The sequence below is a fragment of the Sebastes umbrosus genome, chromosome 16 (assembly GCF_015220745.1).
Source record: "Sebastes umbrosus isolate fSebUmb1 chromosome 16, fSebUmb1.pri, whole genome shotgun sequence".
NCBI classification, from domain to species: Eukaryota; Metazoa; Chordata; class Actinopteri; order Perciformes; family Sebastidae; genus Sebastes; species Sebastes umbrosus.
Window position 1 is genome coordinate 15,002,431 of NC_051284.1, and position 13,584 is coordinate 15,016,014.

At 42.8% G+C, this 13,584-nt stretch overlaps 1 protein-coding gene across 1 annotated transcript in view; it reads left to right on the forward strand.

Annotated features, from left to right (window-relative positions):
• Positions 1–241: 241 nt before the first annotated feature.
• Positions 242–13,584, forward strand: part of kif26ab (kinesin family member 26Ab) — a 72,832-nt gene continuing 59,489 nt past the window's right edge. The window contains 2 exon segments of the mRNA XM_037746907.1: positions 242–527; positions 1,180–1,398. Of these exon segments, the coding sequence (XP_037602835.1) occupies positions 459–527; positions 1,180–1,398 (288 nt within the window). The 5' untranslated portion in view covers positions 242–458.

Below are 13,584 nucleotides of genomic sequence, written 5' to 3' on the forward strand. Positions count from 1 at the left end.
CTGAAATAGTCCTGTAGTCCACTATACAGTAGATAATAAAAATAAAGTTTAACAAGCCTAAATTGTTAAGATTTTCTTTTAACCCTAAAAAGGAAGGAAATAAAAAAAAAAAGTAATTGGAAGACTTTTTTAAACTCGGTTCCCAGGAGGATATAGTCTTCCATCAACATGCGGAGGAAAGTTTTCTTAAGCCCTCCCACTCCAGGAGTAACACCTCCCACCTCCTGCGCACCTCCTGTGCCAAAACTCCTCCTCTGTAAACTTATGGCACAACTCACCAGTTGCTTTCGACCAGCAGCTACTGGTCCAGTACAATGTGACAGATGACTGGTAACCCTCAGTCAGCTCTCCAGACCAGCCTATATGGATCTGCACTGCGTTTTTTTTTCCAACTTGTGAGTTTTGGTGTTTCTTGAAGACGCTTCTCTCCTGAAGGTGTATAGCCTTGATCCGGGAGAATGAGCTCATTTTGGGGCAATTCAGCTCCTGATGGAGATGGAGGGGACCTTAACAACCGCACGTTCACTGTAAGTGTCTCACTGCACACGATTAGGTGTATGAATAGGAATCATGCAGGTTGTTGTACCTGTGATAGCAGCACAACCTGCATGTCGTTGGTGCGCGCTTTGGACAGGTGCTCTGTGTTCAAACTGGTCGTCAAGGTACAAACAAAACAGTTTCTGGAGGTGTGACCTGTTGTCATTCCTACAATCAAAGTTAACCAAACTTTTAATCTATGTAGAAAAAATGGATACAATTGACATTGAAGTTTTAAACTGCTGACATCATATTACATATAATTTCTTTATTTAGTTTTTTTATTTATTTATTATTACTATTATTTTTTATTTACTTATTTTTCTGTTTTGTTTTTGGTCCTTTCCTTTTTTTTAAACTTTTTTTTTTAATTTAAAATTTTAATATTTTTGAAAAAATGTTTTTAGTTCTTGTTTGGTATATGTTTAATTTATGTTGCTATTGGATTTAATTCATTTATATGTATAAATGTAATTGTTTATGAAATTAACTGCTTATTTAATGGTGCAGTAATATTGTTAAAGGGATGGGGGTGGGGGTATAATTTGTTTATACAACTATTTTTTCGATTTTGTAAAAAATATCAATAAAAAGACTTTGAGCAAAAAAAAAGTTAACCAAACTTTTCCCCTCATGCTGAAGGTGGAGGGATGTCCGAGCGGAGAGTCTCCGGTGACCCCCAGGAAGAGGCTTCACTCTGCGGAGGACGCTCGATGCAGCAGCCGGCCTCCACCCGAGGGCGCCGGGTCGGTTTCCATCTCCGAGTCGGAGGAGAAGGGAGGCTTCTGCCTGCAATGTCAAAAGAAAGTCACAGAGCTGAAGAAGCAGGCGCTAGCCCTGGCAGACCAAAACTCACTCAAGGTTGGTTTAATCACTTTTTTCACACTCTTTTTTAAGCCAATTTCATTTTCAAATTCAAACTATTTTTGCACTTATTCACACATTAAAGTTTGAAATCACCCGAGCTGCTTTGCTATTTTACAGTATTTCTTTTTTAAAATGAGTCAAATCAGGTTAAAAACACTAAACATGTGAGCTATAGATGCACTCAGAGAGCAGTAATAGGGAACTCAGCTTCCTCTCAGTCTGAGCTGCTGTAACATTTCTGTGGCACTGCTGATGTCTTTTGGCCTTCCTCGCCCACCTGCACCTGCTCTTAAAGCTCATATGTATGGACAATGCAATTCGAGCCTCTCTATGGTTTATAATTGAACCAAGAATGCTCCCACAATCCACTTGTAAAGTTGTTTATTGCATGTTTGACTTCAAATGCCGGCCTTGAATGTGAAAATGGAAGCTTTTGAGACTTTGAAAGTGGCCCATTGTTTGGCTAAACAATGCTTATCTCTTTATTTTGCTGTTGGGTGTGTGTGTGTGTGTGTGTGTGTGTGTGTGGGGGGGGGGGGGGTCGGTGGAGTTGAAATGCTGCTCACGTTGGAGACTGAGGAGGAAGTTAAGTCCCAGTCGACCTTCGCTGTGCATTGAAAGTGTTCCTGTATGGCTGCTCCCACAATTCCCACCGCTGTTAAATATAGGCCCAGAGACTGCTGTTGTTGTGGCGGGCCGGGTCTGCCCTCGGGTTGGTTCTCCTTTGTTGTCCCGTTTTAGAGAGAGAGAGAGAGTCCCAAAGTCGGATTGGATTACACCTCTTCAAGGTTCACCCCAAATCCCACAGCGCCCGATGTTCATACGGGAACAGGTAGACAAGGGGGGCATTTCTGAAACACCTGGGCTCTCTGTTTGAGACATCTGCATGTGTGGTCTAATCTTTGTTCTGAGCATATCAGATCTATGTTCAGGTATCAGGTAAGTCCACCCTGTAAACACATTACCCCTAACTGCCATTATCTGCCATGGGAACTGACCTCCCCTTTTTACTGTGGGACCCTCCAGCAGTATAGTGGCCTTCACCAGGTGCTCTGTGTTGTAGAGAGAGATGGGAGCAGCCCCCTTTCCCCCCTGTTTTGCTCTTGTTGATGGCTAAATTGGGCCTTAATTCCGGGGTGACAAACAGTGATGGCAGGGTGCTCTTATTGTACCGGGGTTATGGTATGGAAGGATAATAAACCCATTGTCTTTGTGAGTTGGAGCTGCCCACCTGTTGGGCCTCTTAGGATGGATGCGGTTATGGGTGATCGCTTCCAAATTGCTTCCTCCGTGGAGGGAAGGGGTCAACAGGGCGGCTCAGGTGGTCTGTTGATGTGTCTGGGATCACGGTACCTGCTATAGGGTTCGGCCTGCAGTGTTGTGTCTGTGGCTGCCATGGGAAAAACGAGAGCGGAGAGTGTTTACCCGAGGTCGCACTTCCCCTCCCTCCCCATCCGCCTGCTGTCCCGTTTTTGTGAAGAGGAAGTCGGCCTGGTCCCCAGACATCCCTCTCTCCCTCACTCTGCCTGCAGACTTATTGTTTGAATACAGTAGTAGAGGCCACTGGATACAAATTCAAGGAAGAGTGTTTTGGGTCGAGTGAATGTGCTTTTCGACATGAAAACTACAAGAGGGAAAGTTCACTGAAAACTCCCAGACAGCTTTTGTGTTTTCCTGTTTGGGTCTAGAGGAACTAGGTTACACTATGTCCTGCAAGTGTTCAAATATAGGGGGAGGTAAAGGCCTTTTTCCTCCACACTGGCAGCCATTAGAAAACTCCGGATGATAAATTATTTCTTTATGTGTTCACATCCACTGGCAGCAATTAAATACTTTTCATGCTTCCTGACTCTAAGTGCCTGCTTCATTTCAAGAGCAACAGTGCACACGGTCTCGTGTTTGACGACTTTTTGCAACTATTTAAACTGCACATGCAACTACATTGCCCTTTATGCATTTAATTTGCAATGATTTTCTAATTATAAATATTCTATGACATTGTGTTGAAGGGCTCAACCCCAAATTAACTTTGCTGAAATTACGTCCTTGAGCTACCACCCTTAAGTTTCAGCTGCCATGGCACATTTTTGTTATTCAGACAGCAGATGATTAAAAAAACCCTGGGAAAAAATGCCCTTTGCTAAAAGGACAGGCAGAGAGAGCAGAGACACTGACAACCTCCAGACGGGATGTAATCGAGGGAATTCACCTATTTAATTTGCATAATTAAAACCTACAGTCAGGAATAACTTCAGTAGAGAATAGCAGACAGTCTGGATTCAATAATTGTAGACTGTGCTTATTGTGGCTGGACACAGTGGCTGTGTTAGGTATGATATAAAGAAAGACGATCACTTCAAACTCAGCTTCAAAGAAACCAATTAGCTTCTTACTGTAATCAGAGGCTCTGGATTAGATCCAAGCTCAGCTCATAAATGCTAACTGTTCTGTGCTTTATGTAAGCCTCTGACCTGACAGGGATACTTCATGTTTAGGTTGTGTGTGTGCTGATGAGATGAAATGAGAGCAAAGTGTTTTTTGTGCCCGTGTCATCGACCATCTCATGAAAAAGTTAAGAGAGTGTCATTGACAACAATAGGCGATTAGGTTTGTATGGAGCCAGCAGCCTGGAGTCACTGTGACCTGTAAGGACTATAATTCCTCGCCCACGGCCAGGCTGCAGCAGCTCAGGCCCCTCAGTCACAGTTTAGACAGGAGCTCTGTCACTTGATACCTGTTTTCTGAAAGGCTAACCATAATTGTATTCGCTGATCCATGAGAGAGATGACATTCAGGGAGAACGGGAGCCCAGGAAGACTGTTGATGAAATATGCATCATTGCTAAGGCTCAAAGAATATCTGAAGTTGTATAAAACTATTTTGGGAAATACGCTTTCTTGCGAAGATCGATGTCCGTGTAGTTAATATGAAGCTGGAGCCAGCAGCTGGTTATCTTAGATTAGCATAAAAACAGAAAAATGGGGGAAACGGCAAACAGTAGCCAAGCTCTGTCCAAAGTAACAAAACACGCCTACTAGCACCTCTAAAGCGTCAGCCCGTTCTCATTCCCAAGGCGTCAAATACTGAGGCTTAATCACGGCCATCGGCGTTCAGTACCACCGCACAAGGCACCCCTTTGCGCCGGTATGAAACGCTCTGGGTGCTCCCTTAACTACAATGTAAACCCATCCGCGGCAATAGTAAATGCTACGAGAAAGTGCGCCTGGAGTGTGGTGACGTCATTTAAAGAGAGAAAAGAGACACACCGGGTAGGCGGGAGGGGAGTTGGATGGGTTCAACAAACACTAGGCTTTCATCCAGCAGATCAGCTGTTCGTTCATGTTCCATGTTCACAACATTCAGTGTCATTTTCACTGTACAAACATAGTAGTTTTAAGCCTAACCATGTAGTTATTTCCTAAACCTAACTATAGTGGTTTTGTTGCCTAATCCAAGGGTAACTATAGTGGTTTTGATGCCAAAAGTAAAGTAAAGTGACACCCAGGGTGTGACAAAGTGGCCGTATGTGACGAGTTGGGATGAGAATGTGTTGAAAGCTGAGTAATTAGCACACTATATCTTATTTGTTTAATGCATACAAAAATAGCATGTTGCGGTCATCTATTTCTTGGTCAGGCGCAGCCACTTCCTGGATTAACACGTCAACACGCAAGGCTAGCTGTTTCCCCCTGTGTTCCAGTCTTTGTGCTAAGCTGAAGCTTCATATTTAGCGTACAGACAAGAGAGTGGTATCAATCTTCTCATCTAATTCTCTTCAAGAAAGCGTATAAGCAAATGTCAAACTATTCTTTTGAGATTTCAGCTGAGAATACGTGTTTGTTGCCCTCAAAGGCTGATTATAATGTATGTATTTTTTAAGGCTTTTAGAAATTCTTAGAAAAGAAAATGTTGTCGACTAATCAATTAGTTGATTTAATTGACAGATCTGTAAAACTGAGTTTCTCCACAAAGAATCACACAAAAGCAACACTTTAAATCTTGTGTTTACCAGAGATGTGCTCATAAGTTTATTGGAAATAACTCATTCAGCATGAAAAAAGCCTAAAAAATCTTAGTCGACTAAGACCAAAAGACTGATTAGTAGACTAACAGACTAAGAGGGGGCAGCCCATGTATTTTACTGATAAAGCTAAAAGTTGGAACATGTAAATATATAAAGTCTTTTCCATTTTCAAGCCATATTCCAGAGCAGACACAGTGGGGTTTGGTATGTTGCAGAGGCTGCAGGTCAGCGATAAAGTCAGCAGTGCTAACACCCGCTCATAAATACTGAGGCCTATGAATAAACAAGCAGTCTTGGACCTTGTGAGCTTCACTAGCACACTGACTGATTAACAGGGAACGTCCTGCAGGGCTGTGAGGGCTCGAACATTTGGATTAAGTTGAGCCATCGGAGGTTGAGGTCAGTTGCAGCCAGGCCTCACCTTTCTGGTGACCTTTGCCCTCTGGATATGAGGAAACTGCATTTAGGACCGGGTCACTATGGAGATGAAGGTGTAATGAAGTTAAATCTTGGTGACAGAGAGTGAGCCAAGCCAGCTAATCATGAATACCGTGCACTGCTGATGTATGCACCATGTGTCCAAGCCTATTATGGATGGTGTGTACGAGTGTGACTATGAATGTGGCTGCAGGAATTAATTTGTACCGTGAGGCCTTTTGCCAGTTTTTTCATGTCGAATTCATAAATTATGGGACCAGTAATTCTCACAAACGACTCATTTGGATTCATGTTTGATTTGTTTCTGCTTTGTTCCTCATTTGACCCTTAATCCACTTTACATGCAGAGCTATTAGCGAATCCATGTAAATGTAACAAATGAGGTTTTGTTTCCCAAAGCAGTGAAGAAAGGAAATTAATCATCTACGCCATGCAAAAAATGTCTCCCAGCCAAAAAGTCAGGCACGTTGTGCATTCGGAGTTTGTTTGACTTAGTGTGAAATAAACACTTATCTCTACACAGCCATTTGTGTGTGTGCTGTGTGCTTGTTTTTCTTGCCCACTTATGGATTTGTATAGCTGTCAAAGAAAGAAGTGGGGCAGAGTGTTCGGTTGCCATGGCCAAGGAGCCAGCAGGAACATTGCTTTGTTGATAATGTTACTGTGCACAGAGGAGTGTGTGAGAGAAATGGAAAGAGAGAGAGAGAAGAAGAAGAAGTGGTGAATGGCTGCAGGTCTACCTGGCTACTGTTTCTCAGGCGAGTTACTTCTCCTTTGTTGACTGACCTCTGACCTTTCTGTCAGCTCTCCCAGTCTTTATGGTGGGTTAGAGTTTCAGGGGGCCGACCTGGGCTGGAACAGGTGTACGCTGCCAGGTTCGCTGCAGGAGGGCAGACGACAGGACAGAGTGACTGGCAGACGGATGGAGGGATGGATAGAAAAAAAGGACTGTGTGAAAAACCCCTCCGGTTGTGAAACTTGAGCTAACGTAGAGTTAAAACAGAGCATGACCATATTATTCTATTCACCTCTAAGCACCTGTGCCCCTGGGGCTCTCTGTGATGTGTGCGTTGCGTGCCTGCCTGCTCAGCAGTGCGTGCACTCCGGAGAGCGTGGGAGGAGATGAGAGACGAGACGGGAGAACAGAGGAGACTCGGGGCTGAGCCGTCCCCTCGCCTCATCCCTGCGTGCAGTGTGACTTCTGCTTTATGGCATGTGGCTGTATTAAACCGCAGAGCAATAATCTGGTGTCAAGTGGCGCAGAGACCATAGACATCAGTCATGGTGCTACCGTGCTGTAGTGTGTCTGTGAGCCTCAGCAGCATGCAGCTGTTCACTGCTAGTTCACCTCAAGTCTCCACAGCTTCATTCAGTCACTCCTTCAGCTGTCCGACTCCTCTTCATGTCACAAATTTGCAAGCATTGTCTTCACATCTTGGTCAAGATACTTAACTGAGAATGTGTATTTAGATTAGATCCTGATGGGCAGGTTAGCACCTTGCATAGCAGCCTCTGCCATCAGTGTATGAATGTGTGCGTGAATGTCGACATGTAGTGTAAAGCTCTTTGAGTGCTCGGAAAACTAGAAAGGCGCTATATAAATGCAAGTCCATTTACCATTTATTTATTGAATTACCCGAAAAGCATGAAATTACCTATATCGAGATAGAAGAATTAGGCTATATCGCCCAGCCCTAACATAAAACCTGGCATCAAATGTCTGGTTAGATTCATAATCTTATTAATGTTTTCTTTCATTAGACATTTCTTGATTTAAAATTTTACACAATTTCTTTTTTTGAATTATTTGCCCTCTTTTGTCAAATGAAAAAAGGCTTTTGTAGACAAAGTTGGTTGTATTTCTCAAAGTAAAGTATAAAAAACTATCATTTGGCAGGCTAGTTGTATGAAACTCAGTTATCTATTGCTAGTAGTATTAAGAATTATATAAGGACAACACCAAGCTGTACTTGCTGTACAGTATTACAGTACAGTGGACACAGTGGCATAGACTGAAAGGACTCAGTTGGTTAACTTGCAGGAATTTCATTGTCCTGGAAGAGAATTCCTTCATCTCCTTTACTTTCCAGCCTTTCTCTCCACCTGGAAGCTGCACATTGCAGCCCCGATGCTTTAAATGTGGAGAGTGGAACAACTCCGTCAGTAGTTAAGGGAGCGTAAAGAGTTTCTCATTCACTTTCCTGCCTCCAGATTTTCACAGCTGGTTCCGCTTTTCAAAGTAGCTGACTTTCGCTCGCCAGAAACCTTTTTTTTTCCCTAACCTTCAGGCAGCTCTGGAATGAAGGCCACATCTTCACCATGTCTGCTGCAGTTTCACTTTACATCTTTAATTTGGTGAGCTAAAAGTGAATTGACCCACAGTTGTTGCTGCCCAGTCCGCTACTTATCGCAATTGCAAGGGTAAATTGCTCCGAGGCAGAGTGCAGGAAATGGGTTCAGGGTGCGCAGATGCAAGGGTTGATGGGTCTAGATGGAAGCTGAGCTGCAGTAAGGCTGATGCTCATCGGCTTTCATCAGGCGGACAGTGAGGGAATCTGTCGGAGGAGGATGAGGAATTCTCCACCTGGAATAACTGCCATTCCTTACGTCTGCACTCGGCTGCTGGCTGCTCAGAGGAGCAGATCCACGGCGGGCGAGATGAAACAGGAGCTGACTGAGGCTCCTCAGCAGATGCCCACACTAACACACACACACAAACTCACACACAGGCACGTGCACATAGGTAAACTCATACGTGAGCTCAGACACGCACACACAGAGGCACAGAGTTTACCTGAATGTGTCCTCCTCTGGCCATCTGGCCCTTTCTGGTGCGGCTGCATGCCACTGTAATGTCTACAGAGAGCCGTCCAGATGTTCCCTTAGTTACCTGTCAAGGTGAGAAGAGCTATTTAGCTGCTTAGACCTGGGAATTTACTCTGCTGCCTTCAGTTATTGTAAAGGTTGCAGTGCCTCTCTCATTCACTAAAGTCAAATGTGTAAAGTTGACCTATTATCTTTAACAGCTATTCAGTAAAGACGTTCGATCAAAGTGTGTGACTTGGACCAGCTGCACAATTAGCTTATAATGAGATGATGAGAAAGCAATAAGCTACCAGAGGCTTCACGCATGGTAGAGCGGGTTAATGTGCTAAAAAGGAAATTCAGAGCATATCTATTGCTTCCACCCGGCTCTCAACATGGCGGCTGGCGGCTGGCAGCTAACAGCGCTAACAGTGGAACAACGGCAACAGTGCTGACAGAGCTAACGGTGGTTATCTGAGGGGGGCCTGGCGGGTGAGCGCTACGCTTCCTTGATGACTCCGTCAGTGGGGCACGCTCACATTCACTAACATGCATTAAAAGCCATGTGCGGCCAGCCTGTAAAAGAACAGAGAAGCACAGATTGTAACCAAACGGAAACCTCCGGTGCTGAAAAATGAAGCCAATGTGGAAGTGCCAAAAACTGCAGTTCTTCGAATGGCCACTTGAGGCTGGCTCCAAAAGTCAATCCCCATAGACCCCGATGTTAAAATTACCAACTTCACAGCAGAAATAAACACGCTTACAGTCTGGTACCGTACCATCTTCACATAGACAATACTTGTTTGCTGCTAAATCTCTGTAAATGTTGGCCTGAAGTGGCCTGCTTCATGTAGAAATAGATGTTTTCTTAACAAAGAAATGGGACCACATTATTATGATTAAAAAAGAATATCAATATGTCTGTTAAATATTAGGTTACAGACAGGAGACAGTTGGCTTAGCTTAGTTTAGCTTGCGTAAAGACTAGAGCAGGGAGAAACCGCTAACGTTAGCCTGGCTCTGTCAAATAGTAAAAAATAAACAACTCATCGTTTCTACACTTTTTTTGGTACAGATTATACAAATGAGATACAAGTTATTTTCAAATTAACAAATTTAGCAAATTTTTTTTTCTCCTCTAACTCTTGGCATGAAAATGTATTTCACAAAATGCCAAGGAAATAAGATTTTATTACTATTTACAAAAAAAATGCAGGGGTATCAATCTTCTCATCAATGCTAAATCTCAGCAAGAAAGCGAATTAGCATATTTACCAAAAATGTCTATTCCTTTAAACAACGTGTTTGTTAGCAACATGCTAGCTCAAATGTGTTATGTGTGGTCATTTTGAGTCAGTGCAATAATATTTAAAGTACCTGTTCACAGGTGTATATTATTTACTGAGTATTTTAAGTCAGGCAATCAAAACTGAGACCTGGTTTTGTTTTATTAGCGACCTTTTCACAGAATTCCTTGAATCAAAGCACCAGGTAATGCTGAGATTGTGACAAACAACACCTATATTCTTAAGCTGTTTTCCCATTGTTGGCGTATTTGAAGAATGATTGCCATGCATAATAGCTCTTGTCTGAATGGGTTTGCTGCTGTTTGGTGAAGGATCATGTGTTACAATGAGCCAGACTGAAATGAAACAATGGATGTGCTGTCTGGGCTGACAGGGCGATGTGTTACAGCACCGCACAGGTCTGCAGAGCATGAGAACGGAGCAACAAAGGCTCAAATGTCAATGAGCAAAGGACACAAATGCAACAAGAAGTGTAACCGGTGGGAATTAATCACTTTGACTTGTTAATTTAAGGCAAGCCGTCTGTGTGTGTTATTCTGAGTATGTGCGTAGGCTATGTAAATTTGTTTTATGCAATCTCAGGGCTTCTACTTCCCGGCTCCATATGTCATGGCGAAGTGAGACATGCATGATCCAGGCAGACTGAAGTCCATTATTGAGTCTGATTCAGAGTATTGGAAAAAACATAGTTTTTGAGATAAATTTTCAAGACGGTACACAGACACCGAGGAGCACTGAGTTGAAGGTAATCTCCTGCTGGCTCCATAAAACGCGCTCAATTGACAGCAGGCCTTGTGGTAGCAGACAAATCGCCTGGCTTATAGCAATGTGCTGAAAGAGAATGCCAGCGCTGTGTGTCCTTGCCAAGATGGATATGCAGACAGCAAACTCCGGGCTGTTTGGGTGTGGCTCCCGTGCTCACAGCAAACAGTGGATCAGTGGAGTATGGTGCCTTAGTTGGACTCGACATCGCCTTGTTTGTTCTCCTCTTTGGCAGATAATGGAGCTTCTACTACTTCTCACCTGCCAGCTCAGATGATAGCGGCAGCAGGTGTTAGAAGCATATTTATAAAAATGAAATGTCTGATCAGTGTTTACTAGGAATGAGCAATCCCTTCTCTGAACAACAATTGTCAAAGTGCCAGGAGCAAGGCCCTTAAGGAGTTTGCTTTTTGCAAGGAATGTAATTGTTTTCCTACTTACATGAAGTGAAATAAACTAAATGATGACTGATATACAGTATTTTTGCATGCAGTTTGAAGATACCATATGACATATAGGAATGGGTTATATTGCTGAAATTGTATTAAAGGAGCAGTGTGTAACAATGAGGGGGATCTACTGGCAGAAATGGAATATAATAACTATGTTTTCTTTAGTGTATAATCACCATTACCTTAGAATGAGCCGTTTATATCTACATATGGAGCAGGTCCTCTTCACAGAGCCGGCCGCCATGTTTCTACAGTAGCCTAACAGACAAATCACTGTGTTAACTTTTCCTGCTTAAGCCGGCGTCGATAACATTACTCGCTCCGGAGTTAACCCCCGTCACTCCACCCAGCCGCCGGGAAACAAGACACAGGAAACTTCTGTTGGTCTTTAGGAGCTGCAGCATTTATTTCTGCACAAACTGCAACTTCCACTGTACATTCACTTGATATTCTCAATACATACACATTTGCAACCACTCTCTCTCTCTCTTGCTTCACCACTCACTTCCCACGTACTTACACACTCTACACACTGACTCTTATATTCTCCAAATGACCTATACTACTCTTACGACAACTGCAACCTCACCACTGGATGTTGCCAGATCTTACACACTGTACCTTTAATTAGCCAAATGTATTATATTTGCACTATTGATGCATACAATAATTACAGACAATTAGCAAATTATGACAAAGTTATTACCACCTCATAAAGCTGATATGGTGAATGTGTTAGCAGATAGTGGCTTATTTGCAAATCAAGCAGACATGTAGGAACATTAGCATTCATCTTGAGTTGTGTTTATGGTCACCTGCTAAATGTAAGTCAAATATTCACTCTCCTTTTAGCTTTATTTTGTTCTCCACCAACTCCTGGAGGAAATACCATTTAGTGGTTAAATACAAGTACAATTGCAAAGCTTGTAACCCTGGTAAGCTAACTCACTATCATCACAGATAATGATGGAATCCATACGATGCAAGCTCCTCAAAGGTAGTGAAATGCACTTTCTCTCTATTGTGTACTTGTTAGCAAGTATTTTTTCTCAACAATCACATTTTTTGTTCAGAACTACTGGTTACAATTTAATGTTTCTTACTTGAGGAGCCTCTCCGTGACCAACAGTAGTAAACTGTGCAGCTGCTGTGTGAGTGCACCAGTCTGCTTTCATGTCGTATTTCTATATATACATATATATATGTCTGGGTGACCGTATGCATGCGTCTCTGTGTTATTCTATTTGTGTTTGTGTAATAGTAGATGGATTGTGATGGGTTGTGTTGTGATTGGTAGATGGGTTGTGTTAACCCGTCCTACTGGGCTCCCCAGCTACGCGTTGGGCCATTCTTTATTGTCAGGAGCTCATTCTGATACGTATATAGTGCTCCATAAATCCTGGCGCAGTGTGAAAATGCCAGTCAAAGTTCACGCTGCTCATGTTCATTTCATGCTTGAGCGTCCAGCTCCGTGAGCCAGGATGAGTGTGTGTGTATTGATGATGTGTGAATGTGCGTGTAAGTACCAGAGGAAAAAGAAAAGAGACGAAGCACATTCAGAGTCCCTCCATCCTTTCCACTTTGCCGCAGAAGTCATCCATCTTTCTGAACTTAACTGCGACCAATTTATGATTGCATTATTACAGTCGGTGTTTTATCCTCATTCCAACAGGAAAGGCCTGGTGGTGGTCTGGTTAATGGAGAAGGTGATGGAGAAGGTGACTGGCCAGTGCCATTACTCTGGTACTCGGTGGGCTTAGCTTTAGGGGGAATATGATGAGATAAGCTCTCTTTAGCTTTCATATTAACCCTGCTGTTTTTGGACTTTCTCTTGGTTTGGTGCTTCTTAAATCATTAGGTAACATCCCACATATACGGTTAAACTATAGTTCACTCAGTTATTAAGTTAATTATTGGCCTGTATATAGAGTGATACAGGGATGACGTATTTTTGTAGGCCAAGCAGGAAGTCAGCATCGCCCTGGGTTCCCTCGACAAAAAAACAATGGGATCTTTCCATTGGGTTTTGGAATATTGCAGAAAACAGTTACAAGTTTTGTTCAGCAGGATAATCTTCAAAAAATGAACACCACTTTTATGATTTTTGAAGCGTGAATGCAATCGCCAGAAGTAAAAAGCTAACGTTAGGCTTTAAACAAACTACACCAAGGTTGCATGAACGCAAATGTAAACAGCAAGGCTGTAAAGGTGGACGTGTCACCGTGATGACGTTTTGTAGTCTCATTTAGCCACTTGTTAGCAACCGCCTTTTTAAAGACGCACAGAGGCTTCAACATTCACAAGTGGGATACTTATTGATGTATTTTATATGATAGAACAAAACTTCAAAATCTCGTGTAGCACTTTATTGTTATATCTAATAAATATCCGA